The sequence below is a fragment of the Chaetodon auriga genome, chromosome 10 (assembly GCF_051107435.1).
Source record: "Chaetodon auriga isolate fChaAug3 chromosome 10, fChaAug3.hap1, whole genome shotgun sequence".
Lineage (NCBI taxonomy): Eukaryota > Metazoa > Chordata > Actinopteri > Chaetodontiformes > Chaetodontidae > Chaetodon > Chaetodon auriga.
The window spans coordinates 11,542,714-11,555,978 of NC_135083.1; the positions used below are offsets into that span (position 1 = coordinate 11,542,714).

Consider the following 13,265-nt stretch of genomic DNA (forward strand, 5'->3'; position numbering starts at 1 on the left):
AGACAGTGGTTTTAAAATGGTCAAAATTGAAGCAGCAGAAGGAAAGATATCCTGATTTTTAGTCTCTATAGTATGAGTCCTACTTGACAGTGTCTTTCATTACACGATGCCTACCAAACTTACACCTCCAGTTTGTTAAACATTTCAAGCCTTGAGTCCAAACTGAGATAACCTCAATGACCCCCAGTTATGACAGTATTTTTTTTCTGATACTGGGAACCTCCCTCTGAAGCCACAGAAGATGTTATATAATTGTGTTACAGGCTGCTGAGTAATTCACATGTAAAATCGGTTAATCCTTTAATCATATTCTAATGCTTTTGACCTAAAAAACAAGCAAAATTTAAAAAAGGTATTATCTAAAAATATCGTTATTTCCAGCTTTCAAAACCCATCATGTGTCATCGCTGCACAGAATATTCACTCATCTGTGCCTATTGTTCAAGAGTTTCAGGTGTTCATTGAGTAAATATGGTGCATGTAACCTCAAACAATCTAATAATCCAGTGCAGAGTTACAAGGAGTCTAACCGCCAGCACATTTCTGATACACAAATTGAAGATACCATGACTACAAGCTTCAAAAAACGCATTTGTTGATTGCCATATTCACATGATATTGCATTAATGTACAGCTGTTTCCTTTATTCTGTTGTATTTCTACAGCAACACAGGGCACTAGCTGAATCTGTTCCTATAAGCTTTGGTCCAGTGAATGAATTTGGCCTGAATGAAAACATCTTGCTGCAGTTCTTCACTTACACCACACGGTGGCGATGAAGACCATTAGGCAGACTTCTCCTCATCAACTTTCTTTGCTGTGTCATCTGTGATTTGTGACGTAATTGTTAAGGATCCAGGTGATCCCCCGTGGAAAAAACGCAGTAATGACTCGCTTTTATTCAATTTTATATATATTAATATAAAAAATACAAGTATTGCTTGGAAACCTTGGCATTAGACCTCCACAGTACTGATTCAGGTAGTGGCCATTTTATACCAAAAGCAGAACATGCTTGTTACTACACGTATCTGCGCTGCTTAAAGCTGTAATTAAACGTAATCCAGTTGAGTCAACTCATCCTGTGTTTTACACTCTGGCCAGTAATTTGTGCGTTAGTATTCAAACCTCAAGCTTTGGGACCAAAGGAAAATGTATTTCAAAGCTTCCACTATATTTTCACTCATGTTGGTGCCAACCAACTAAGCAGCGCTGGATGACACTGTTGGATTTCCATAATTTCCAGTCCATGCATTATTCACAAGGAATTTCTCGGAGGTGCATGTTTAGATGGGAATGGGACTTGGATCATGAAGGCTAATTTCCCCGGTGGCACTGCTCCCCCAAATTAATCTATCTAACCCCCCTTTTATACATAGGGACACAGAGAGTTGGAGGTGGGGGTAGAGGTTAGAGAGTCACACACACACACACACACACACACACACACACACACACACACAGGCACACACACCCCTTGCGGTGTTTTCCGGGATCACGCCACTGCTTCCACTCGGGATCCACGCAGCAGCAGCGATATGGCTGATCATCACCGGACGGGACGTCGCTGTTTATAAGCGAAAGTAAAGCCAAACAATGCGTAATTACAGGTCAACAATGCACCTACTCAGGCGTCGGGACACTGCGACACGCCGCCTAACGCAGGGATAAGACTTCGCCTGACGGGTTGAAGGCAATCTGGTGTGTTTTACAGCAAAGTAGTTGGAGGAACTTGTCGCAGTGGATTCATCCCAGCGTGCTGCCTGGATTACCACACACAAGTGGAACAATAGTCTCCTGCAGCAGAAACACTAGCAGGTCAGTGGCAGCGCTATCTTTTTTTTTTTTTTTTTTATTCCTGGTTTTGTTCAGCCCGTCTTCTTCACTCCACGTTTCGATCGCGTAATGGCAATGGGACAACGACCAACGACAGCCACGGTTGTCCTATCACCTGACATTGCAGGTGGAGTTTGTTTTACGGCGAAAACAAAGGTATTTGTTGGTTTTGGCCGGGTTATACGTGCGCGCCCATGCGGAGCTGATGTGGTCACTGTAAAAAGCCGAATCGCAATAGGTGAAAAGGCACCATGATAGATAAAAGTGATCAATAGCGATAAGGGCACCGCAGAGCGACTCAGATTTAAGAGCCTACAGGAATATATTTGACATATTAATACAGCCTCCAAGTCCTAACGTGTAAATCCACAATCCTAACATCGGGATGTGACCCTAGTCTTATTTCCATGGAGTTTCTGAGCCGGCCGGGCGCCTGTAGAACTTTTCTTTGCCCTGCCCGACTCTCCTCCTCCCGGATACTTGCGTCAGGAAAGCACGGGGAGAGAGGAACTGACCGAAAACGCAAAAGGCCTGTAAGGTAGAGGGATCTCTGCCAGCCAGGCCCGACGCGAACCGCCGCGTATTTGGTTTGAGTCTCGTGGTGTTTACCGTGCGGCCGCTCGCCGCCCGCTGCTGTGCGCTCGCCCCGCGGCCATGCCCAGGCTCAGGGGGTATTGTCGGGACCTTCGCTCGTCCGCAAATGTGACAGTCCAGTCCTGCGGTCCTGCAGTGTTGTCGATAACCTCGTGGATGTTCGCCGATTCTAACGCCAACACAGGCTGATCAGTTACTGCCTATAGCAAAAGCTCAAAACAGTTCATCTCTCAGCGGCGTGTCGGGGGACTCATTTAGCGCTAAATTATGAATGTCCATCTCAGTGTGGGATGTCCAGATTGGAAATCATGCGCATACGTCAATGCCTTTGCCTTTCCACCCCTACTGAAAAATCTCACTAATAATCCCACACCAATAATGACTGTGTGTTATTCTGCTATCCTGTCGTATTGCAATAATGACAATTGGACCACAGTTTTGGTTTGGGCCTCGTTATATTTTATATTTATACTTTTGTAATGTTTGTTTGTCTTATTGCCGCACAGTGTAATGTCCTGAAGTACTGTGATGTTTATTAGTTTATGTGCCTTCTGGTTTGAATGTCACTCAGTTGTACAGTATAATGTTTAACTAAGGAGTGTCCAAGCCAACAACAACAACAACAACAACAATAATAATAATAATATTTTGGCCGTTCAGTTATCTTTATTTCACGATGATGTGATCATACCTTGTTATCATTCTTCTATGAAGTATTCAAAGCTAGTTGTACACATGTACGTGAGTGAAAAGTTTTGTCAGGTGTAATAAGTAACCATGGGACGCCGGTCATTACAGCAATTTGATCTTCTTATGTGTTGTGTTTGCATACATTTGCCATATGTTGGAAAAATGTATTGGAAAAATATTCATTTTGCTCTTGTGATATTGATTTCAGCCACATTATCGAGGCCAAAGTGAAGTTCTTTGTGCCCCCTTTGAACCAGGTTTCCCCAAACTCACAAGAGGTGGACGCTCAATTCTCCTTCCTCCTCTTGTGGCCCAAAAGTGGCATTTCAGATCTTTTGCCTTGTCTTTTTGCAGTCTTGGACTTCTGCTTATTCATTCATCTTCTTTTTGTAATTCCCTCCACTCATCCAACTCCAGAGATTTAGGTTAAGTGACAGAAGAGCTGCTGAGGAGGAGCCATTGGGCTTATAAGGGGAATGGACTACTTTTTTTGGGTTATCTGTCGGTCTGTGCGTGCGTTTGTGTGGATGTGTGTAGGATTCTGTAGTTGGGCAGATTTGTGCATTACTCATGCATCCTGAGGCCGCTGCGCCAAGCAGCGTTCGGAGTGCCACTGAGTGCCCACTCCACTCTGCCACATTGTATGTGAGTGCATGCATGCGTGTGATTCATGTGCCACTGAAATGCAGGAGAATGCTTGTTTGTTTGTGATGAAAGACAAAGAAAGAGAGGTACAGGAGGTAAGACTGAGGTGCAGTCAGAACAAATTGTTGAAATCTTCCCTTCTGTTCTGATAAAAAGTGATTTCCGTGTCTGCGTGTCTGTCAAATCTGCAGCTAGCTGGTGTTGTGTATGTGCTGCAGACATCCATTCTTTCGCCTCGGCTTAATTGGCGGAAGAATCCCACAGCAAGGCTGGCAGGGCAGGATGCTGCAGCACTGTGTGGCATTCCCAAGCACTGGAGGGCTGGAAGTTTTCTAGCTGACATGAGCATATGTGTGTGTGAGAGTGTGTGTGTGTGTGTGTGTGTGTGTGTGTGTGTGTGTGTGTGTGTGTGGAGGGGAGTACAGGAAAAGGGACGAGATGTGAATTGTGAATTCTCAGCTTTACGCCTCTCTCTGTCTCCTTTCTTCTTCTCTTTACCTTAGAGACACAAACTGCGGTTCCAGTCTGGGCCTGTAACCTAGCAACCCAAATGGTGTGTGTCTTGAATAAATCAGTCCGCGTTCCTCCTCCTGTCCTCCTCAGGGGTGTGTCACTTCACCTCACCTCCATCCAACCACATCCGCGCAACCACCCACACACGCATGTGGAAACACATGTGCATGTGCTGTTAACAGACGCACTCAAATAACAAAGTTAGAGAAGGTTTTATTCTGTGTCCTTAACCTCTTAACCTTTGCTCTTGTGCTGGCTTTATTGCACGGCCCATGTTACACTGCTTGTGAATTCCCCAGCCGTTCATTGTGTTGCTTTCAAACACAAGTGAAACAGCAGCAGTGCTTGTAGTGTGTTTGAAGGAGTCCGGGCGCCCTCCGTCATCTGGAGCGTGTCCCTCCGTTCAGTGGGAGTGATGCATCAGAGTTGTTCGTGGTATGCCGGGTGTCTGGTGAGTGTGGCCTGCACATGCTGCATCATGGAGCCACATGTCCTATCCCACTCACTCTTGCGCCTCTGCCAGGCTCTTCACACTGCCACGTCCATCCGCACCAGACATGGCTCGGTATCCACTCATAACGCTTTATTCTTCCTCAACACAGATATGCGTATACACTCTGAAATGTCTTACACATCCTGAATACAGTATTTCTCTTAGTTTATTTACATGTAGCTAATATTGTAGCACTGTAGCAAAGATTGAAACGTACAGAAATATTAATATATCATTAAAACTGGCATAGAAAGTAGTTAAGAGCCATTTTAATGCTTTTGTTAGGCAGGAATGTTTATGTCTGAGCATGAATCCACACGTTAACAGATAAAAGATACTATCAATGCACAGTGATAGAAAAAGTTGTCAAGTATATCTGGCGTTTCATAAAATATTGTTAAAGGCAGATGGGAAAAGTTTGCAGAGTAAGTAAGTAAGTAACTTAATACTTAAATGAGTGCTGTTTGCTTATTTTGTGTAGTTGTTTACTTGACAGACTGCACCTTAATTCATGATATTATAAATGAATTTGGAAATCTCGACTACATATATGATACGCACTGATACCCGGATGTGTTTCCCTCGATGAGCTGCTATGTAATGAGATTCCCACTGCATTACTGTTTGTGTTAATTCTAAGATAAGATGGAGACTGTGAAATTAGTCATTACTGTGCGGGCATGGCTGGATACGAGCACAAGTGTGTGTTAAGGATAACACTGGTATGTATTTATCTGGGTAATAAGCTGCATTATATTACCGGCTGTTCCCGCGTAATATCAGTCATTTATTCCAAAAAAATCATGGATGACGGCTGAAAGGTTGCACGAGGAGAACCTAGTGTCCTTGTCCAAGCAGGCTTCTACTGAAGTCTGGGAAAACATGCAAATGAGGGGGGAGGGAGATTCGTTCCGTACTGATAATCCATGGGTGACGGATGTTATGAAATGAATGTTAGTTGCTCTCCTTTCGCTCCTTTGTTCCCTTTTTTAACTTTTTTTTTTTCGTCTTGGAGAAACGCCTCCGGCCGAGGTGCAAACCGCATCCAGCTGGGCTCACGTAAATTGGCGGCAATGTTTTTAGCAATGGATACTCGCTTAAGCGCATCTTCGAGTTAAAAAAAAAAAAAAGCCAGCTGTCCTGAGTGAGGATCGCTGGGTTTGAATTCCCTCAGAGCACTGGCTGTCTCTAATAGGCCTGAAAGACTGAGAGCCTGAAAGGATGAATGGCTTTTGTTGAAGCCTCCAAGGTTGGACACAAAGAGAAAGGCAGTGGGTGCCGTGTGTGTGTGTGTGTGTGTGTGTGTGTGTGTATGTGTGTGTGTGCACTTGTGCATGTCAGCTCTCGAGCCCTTATGGGTTAGATAGAAGTAGCAGGAAGTGGAAGGGGGACAGAAATACTCTGCCATATCTGTCTCTACCTCCAGGCAAGTAAAGCAGAGCGTAGAGGAACACAACAGGCCTTCAACACACATAAATACACACATGCAAAGACATATATACTGTACATACACACATAAACCAGTTTCTAAATGTCTGCTGAGGGGCACTCTGAACAATATAGAACTTTGAAAGCTCACTGACGTTTAGAGGTATACAACAGCAAATACGCAATACACACAGGCGGGTCATCGGTGAATATGAAGAGCACTTTGCTCGAAAAACAATATGTGCTTTTCCTCCCATTTATTTTAAGGATGGAATGCGTCTCTCTCTTCTGTAAGCACATTTGGTGTATACACTGTTTGAACCCAGCTTTCCATCAGAGTACACTGGCTTAGGTTGGGCTCCTGTAGAGTCAGCCATAGCTGAAGACTTTATTCAGGTCATGTTTTGTCCTCCATGTTTGCACTGCAATACTATAGATTATGGAAGAGCCAATGAAATGTATGTCAATCACAGCTCATCTGGGAAAGTTGCGCTTGTCTGAAAACCTCTGGGGAGCTGCATTGTCAGCCATTTACATGTTTTTTTTTTGACATTTTTTGTTTGTTGCTCTCTTTCTCTCTCATTCTCTGTGTCTCTGTGGGTCTGCTCTCTCATTCTGTGTCTTTCATTCTGCAATGTTTGCACTTGGGATACATAACAATGAGAACACACGCCGCGTGAGCAAACACAATCATTGGGAGCCCAAAGAACTGTAGAAAATGCGCCGAGGCTGCACTGCAGTAGTTTCACTGTACAATGAAGATTAACGGTTCAGTGTGGATCGAGCTGTTGATGGTTATAATGAGAACAATGGCTGTGATAATGATGATGGGGATGCAGGTGGTGCTGATGATGATAATGATGATGTTGGTTGTTGTCCTTTCCCCCTCCCTCAGGCCTGTGGGCCCCAGTGGTGCGGTTGAGAAGATGGACAGGATGAAGATAATCAAGCGGAGGCTGTCCATGTCTCTACGCAGCGCTCGGCCTGTCGATGACTCCCTGTCCGAACTGGCTGAACAGATGGCCTTGGATGAGCCATCTGCAGCCAGGGACAATGGTGAGACACGTGAGCAAGTGCAGCCACACACAGGTATACGCCAGCACCTATTTCAGGCATTGCAGCTCACACAAACTTGAAAAATCTTTCATGGGAATCACTTGTATATGTGTGATACTTGTGCATATGTGAACTATATCTATATACTGCATGTGAGTGCAGTATCGCAGCTCATAACTAAAGAAACAGAAGAGAAAGCTTTTAAAAAAGGTAGCCAGGCAGCGTGGGTTGTCATTATGATGAAGAGCAATTGTGTCCCCACCATAACCCTCTTTGACTCCAACGTTTGTCACAGCTAGTGTCTTACCACACAGGAGCAGGCGGAGACATTATTAAAGAGCAGTTTCTAATGTGCTTCAACAGTTCGAGACCTTCAGTTCCTCGTCGGAGCTTTTGCAGTACATGAAGAAGCATCACCTGATGTAGTGGTTTGCAAATGATGGTGTAGGTGGAGAGAGTCAAAATAGAGGTCATAACTGATCCGTGCAGGAGATGCAGGAAGGCTATGCAAAATTATGACAGCATGTGTTGCATTGCCCTCCACCGTCTTCCGTTTAGACTGAACTGCTCCCTGAAATAATGTATTTGTTGTCATGTATTTGTATCTCAGGAACAGTATGTGAATATTAATCGTATGCACCACTGTCATGAAGGCATAAAGACACGCACACCCAAAACTGACACGCAAATCTTCACCTGAACTTAACCTTCATCATCACCACCTCATCATCACCACTTCGCTGTTCGCCTCACTTCATTTGTCAATCATCAAGACTGAAAGCTGTAGTATACAGGAAGTGTATGTGAATTCACAAAGCTTAGTTGAGAATTCAGATACATTCACTTGTGTGTTCACGTGAATCCCAGCTCCCAGATGAAAGTGCAAAAAGCCATGTCATTCTCAGAAACTCTGGGTGCCATCTGCTGGGCATCTTCCAGGTTTGCAGGCTCCTCTTTGGAAATATCAAAGACGTCACCTGACACAAACAGCGTCTGTGTGCGTCCGCGCGCGTGTGATTGGTCTTGGTGTGTGTTCGCGTCCTATTCTGGCTCCAGACAGAAACCAGGTCAGAACACAGAGCAAGGGAGGTAGCCTCTTGTTTGGGCAGACACTTTTGTCTCAGAGAAGAGACAGTCAGAAAGTGAGAAAACAAGAAGAAAAGTGTCGGTGTTCAAATATAGCCGTGCTGTGTTTTGGGCCAGAGATGTTGGCTGCTTTGCAGCTTGGATACAAGGAGTGATAATATTTGCTCATTGTTACTCGTTGTTAGCAGCTCCCGTGCCACAACATCCATACCGCTACCTGATTAATTTCACTCCCTGCCATCTCTGTCCTCTTCCTCCTATTTTTACATCCCTCTCTTTAGACTTTAATAGCTCCAGCTATGTCAGTTCACTTCCAGAGAGTGCAACGAGCAAGGGAGAGACAGGCAGTAGGATGGAGGAAGTGATGTAGAGGATGAGGAGAGGGGCATTAAATTTTAACCACTGCTCTACATCTTGCACTTACCATCTCCTCCTGCCCTTTTCCCTTGCTGTATCACCCCCCCCCCCATCTTTATATATCTTAGTCAAACTGTGCAAAAGAGCGGTAAAAAAATACTCCTCACATTTTTCAAAGTGCTAATTAGAGGCAACATGGATTCCAGCGCTGACCTCAGATCTGTTCTTCCAACGTGTTCTTGGAGGCGAGACTGTCAGGCAGTCATGTGAGGATTTTAGAGAAACATTAAACCCTAATGCTCAAGAATCACAGAGGAATTTGCAGTGCAATGTGGAGGAAATTGGGGATTATTAGAAAGATGTAACATGCGCTATCTGTATAAGCTATCTAAATATCTACTCCAGCCCTGTTTCCAACTGTGCAGCTGCTAGCATTTCATGTGCGTGTCTCTCTCTTTTTTTTTTTTTTTTTTTGATTTTCCTGTTCTTCAAAATCAGTCTTAATCAGTCCATGACTCACCATATTTTCCACTATGCATGCTCCATGCCTCATACTCTCTCGATGGCTATTTTGATTACCGTGCTTCACGACTGTTCCCTCTTCTAACATGAGTGCATTCCCACCCTTTAGTCTATCACTACTGCGTATTGTACTGTTCCTACATGTTCTGCTGCCTCTCTGTGTCGTGACCTTGTGTCGTCTTTTTCCCTCTTTTTCTCCCCGTCCTTCCTCATCTGCCTGTCTCTGTCTTGCTGTTTCTCTTCCCTCTCCTCTGCTCTCTCTTCAACTCTTTATCTCTCTGTTTTGCTTTATTTATTTGTCTTGCCCCTCCTCTTTCTCATTTGTTTCAACCCGCTGTCCTTCTGAGCTTTCTCCTTTCCCGCCTTCGTTCTGTCCCTCTCCCTGTCTGTCCGTCTGGCATCGCGTGTCTCAGAGCCCATGGTGGTGTGTGCTGTGCACCCTCCCGCCTCACACAGTGCTCCCTCCTTCCTGCGTCAATATGCCGGTCATCTGGGCCGCACCGCCCTGCGCAGAGAGCCGGGTGGGGGGCTGGAAAGAGACAGAGCCTACCTGAGCCTGCACAGGACTGGATCTCTGGGTACACACACACACACACACACTCACACTCACACAGTGATGCATGCATTGCAACTGTAAGCACACACACACACGTAGCTTGATGTGCTCATTAAACGGCTTTAATTCCAAATTTTGGAGAATGAAACCAAAGCCTGAAGTACATTTTATGCTCATTTTAAAACAAACCCGCCATAAAACATAACTAAATACTTTCACAAGAACTCTGCTTCAGTACAATATATTTTTGTGCTTTGCTTGAGTATTTACATGATATAAATATACAAATATTGTCCACTACATTTATATGACATTTATAGTTACTTGCTACTCTGAAGATCAAGGTTTTACACACAAATCAATCCTTGATTATTGTGGTTTGTTTATAAAATCTTATGCATTGTCACAGATTCAATTTTCTGACAGTATATAAAGTACTTTACTTCAACCAGCTACAACATAAATACTCAGTAATGCATCAGTAAGAGTAACCAAATTATATAATATAGCATTGACAGGATGCTTTTGTTACGTTAAGTCAATTTTGCTACACGTACTTCTGTACTACCGCTTAAATACCATGAGGTATTGTTACTTTTATATGAGTACTTTTTCCACCAGTGACACAAACACTCCTTCACATTGTGCTCACAAACAACTCACCACACTGTTTCCTGTGTTACTCCCAGTCCAGTTTTTCCTTTGTCATTCTCTGCATATTTTCACCTCTTCTGTGTGTCAGTAGTTTAGTAAAGAGAACTCTTCTGTATATTTCAGCCCTTGCATGCTTCGAGAATAACTTAATATTCAGCTGCTGTGTATCATTTTATGAATATTTCAGTAGAGCAATGTCAGGCTTGAGCAATACTGCCACCTTTGGGTGGAAAACACATGCACACATTGATGTCATGTAGATGTCAATGTTGCTTAACATACAGGGGTGTGTGTGCGTGTGTGTGTGTGTGTGTGTGTGTGTGTGTGTGTGTTCTGCACGCATGCATTTATGTGGGTTTCAGTGAGGGAAAAACCGTATTTACTGACGCAACTTGACTATCCTCCCAACATTTACTACAAATCTGGAAGGCTAAAACTCTAATGACCTTAATCCAACATACACACACACACACACACACATGTACATGCGCATGCTCATAACACCCACATGCTCACACAATCACTTTTTTCTTCTGTCTGACTGCATTATGTAATGGAACGTGTGGTCTGTGGCTATATGAATCCCAGTAATCTTATTTCCCACTATGGTGGAACGGCTTATATCAGGAGCAGCAGGGATGGAGTGAGGAAGGGAAAGTCAGTGATGGAGGCAAATGCAAGGGCCTGAAGAATGGATGTTAGAGATGGGCTTTGGAATGAAATGGAGCTTAGAAAATGGCGAGAGATTGATTACGGGGGACTGAGCGATAGAGGATGAGAAATGAAAAGTATAGATGAAAGGAGGGAGCGACAGACAGAGAGCAAGGGGAGTGTTAGTTCCAAAGGAATCATATTAGCTTTGTGCTATGCATCCCGTGAGTCCTCGGCTGAGTGAACTGCAGATAGACCACGACGAGACTCCTTGCATCCATTGAACTCTTGCCAGCGATGGAACTAGTCTAGTGTCAGGAGCTTACAGTTCATTGTGATCCTGCAAGCTGGGAATACATTAAGAATGGATGGATGAACCGTACGTGATCCCTGTAAAGATATAGGGACAGCAGCATAGGGTTGGCTGTAGTTTTTATTTTTCATTTGACAAAAGAAGTTTGCAAACTCTGGATGCTCTCTAAACAGAAGAGCTGGAGAAGAAGTTTTTCAATACTTGAATACTGATGCATTTAAGTTATCTAAAAAGGTTTTGAGTAAATATACTGCTGCTGTAGTATCTGATGAGTAGGATGCAACATGGCGGACTGTCTGGACCCGCTCCCTCTGTAGATGTAAAGAACTCATTCTAAATAACAAAAACACAAAGATTCATATTTCCAGGTTATTATACATGAATGGAAACATAATTGTGAATATTCTGTTCCATTTCTGTCAGTAGATCTTATTAAGTCCTACACGCTGGACTTTTAAATCTTCATAAATGTCTCCAATACACTGTATAAAATGAAAGGAAAGTGTGAGCGTACTAGTCTTAAGCCCAAAGACTGATGGTCTGGCAGAGCGTCTTCATTCTGTGAAGTCCGCAGCTGTCTCTGAGCTCAGAAAAGCCCTAAAAAGGACATAGCTTGACTCAGAACCTAGAATAGATGCTATTCTATTATTAAAATCATGATAAGGTGTAGTTTAGAATTTCTGTGCGTGTGTGCGTGCGTACATGTGTGTTTCCCACTGGTTGGTCTCGCTGACTCACTGTGTGCCACTCAGCAGTCAGAGCACGTCGCACCCTTTAATAGAGCGACACGATGATGCAATCTCTCTTTCTTGCTGCACTAAAGAGATTGCCCACCGCTTCTCTGTCTTTCCCTGACTTGCTCTATCCATCCATAGGAGTATTCAATTAAATATTACTTTTCATCTGTGTAAGTGGGCTGACTTCTCTGTTATATGTGTGTGCTAGGGGAGTTTGGCCCGAAGCCAGAACCAGAGAGCTTTTACAGGTTTGTGATTCATCCCACTCCCACCGCAGTGTACTTACAGTACGGAAAGATGAGCACTGCACTTTTTGTACATTTGTTGCTTTTCACCGGCTACCTTGTCCCTCGCTGTGCGAAGATCTGTAGGAACGCTGTTGAGGATTAGCCGGCCCTGCTGTCTGTTTCACTGAGAAACAGGACTCTGCTGAAAGCTGCCGACTCTCCTGTAAAACCCGTCGCAGGCTGCTATTTCTGATACTGTCACAGATGTCTCCTCTCGTTCTTTTCTCCCCTCGTCTCTCTGTCTGTCTCTATCTCTCCACATACATCAGAATACTATATTTAACCCCCAGATAAACCCAGAAGATAAAAGATGGAAAGCTTTTCAGACCACCCTTACCTCTCCCTGTGTATTGCACACCACAAGAGACCTTGTCTGTGCCAGGGATTTAATGTAATGCATTAACACTGCATTAATCGCTGCTGCCCGCTCCCTCACTCCCGACACTCTCAGCCGTCCATTTGCTTACACTAACCCTCCTCGCTCACTCCCACATTGGATTTAATAACAATGGAGTGGACTCCTTTCATGTGGTTGGTCTTGTAAGGTTTTCGTGTATTATAGGGTGGCCTGCCCTAAGTGTAGCTTTTGCTAGCGGCAAAGATGTCGCTAAAGAATGCTAGAGATACAGGAAGGCAAGTCGGTGGGTGAGGAGTTGGGGACCAGCTCATACGGAGCCGGTAGCTGACAGTAGGCACTCTGGGCCCAGTAATTGAATAATAAGATTCCTTAGATGCAGATAAAAGGTTTAGAGGTAATTACTGCAGTCTAAATTCTCCCTCCCTCCAGCCTTGTGAGTGCATTTCTGTGTGTGTGTGTGTGTGTGTGTGTGTGTGTGTGTGTGTGTGT

At 44.1% G+C, this 13,265-nt stretch overlaps 1 protein-coding gene across 8 annotated transcripts in view; it reads left to right on the forward strand.

The window, feature by feature from the left end:
* The first annotated feature begins 1,485 nt into the window (after nucleotides 1-1,485).
* The window catches only part of LOC143326590 (cyclin-dependent kinase 17-like), a 35,722-nt gene continuing 23,942 nt past the window's right edge, over nucleotides 1,486-13,265 (forward strand). For 2 of the 8 annotated variants that reach the window (XM_076740258.1, XM_076740261.1), the window contains exons 1-2: nucleotides 1,498-1,818; nucleotides 7,095-7,288. In XM_076740258.1, the coding sequence (XP_076596373.1) occupies nucleotides 7,126-7,288 (163 nt within the window). In that variant the 5' untranslated portion in view covers nucleotides 1,498-1,818; nucleotides 7,095-7,125. Of the gene's footprint in view, nucleotides 1,819-7,094; nucleotides 7,289-9,633; nucleotides 9,799-13,265 lie in introns of all 8 variants that reach the window. The other 6 variants (XM_076740253.1, XM_076740255.1, XM_076740256.1 and 3 more) reach the window with 6 other exon arrangements.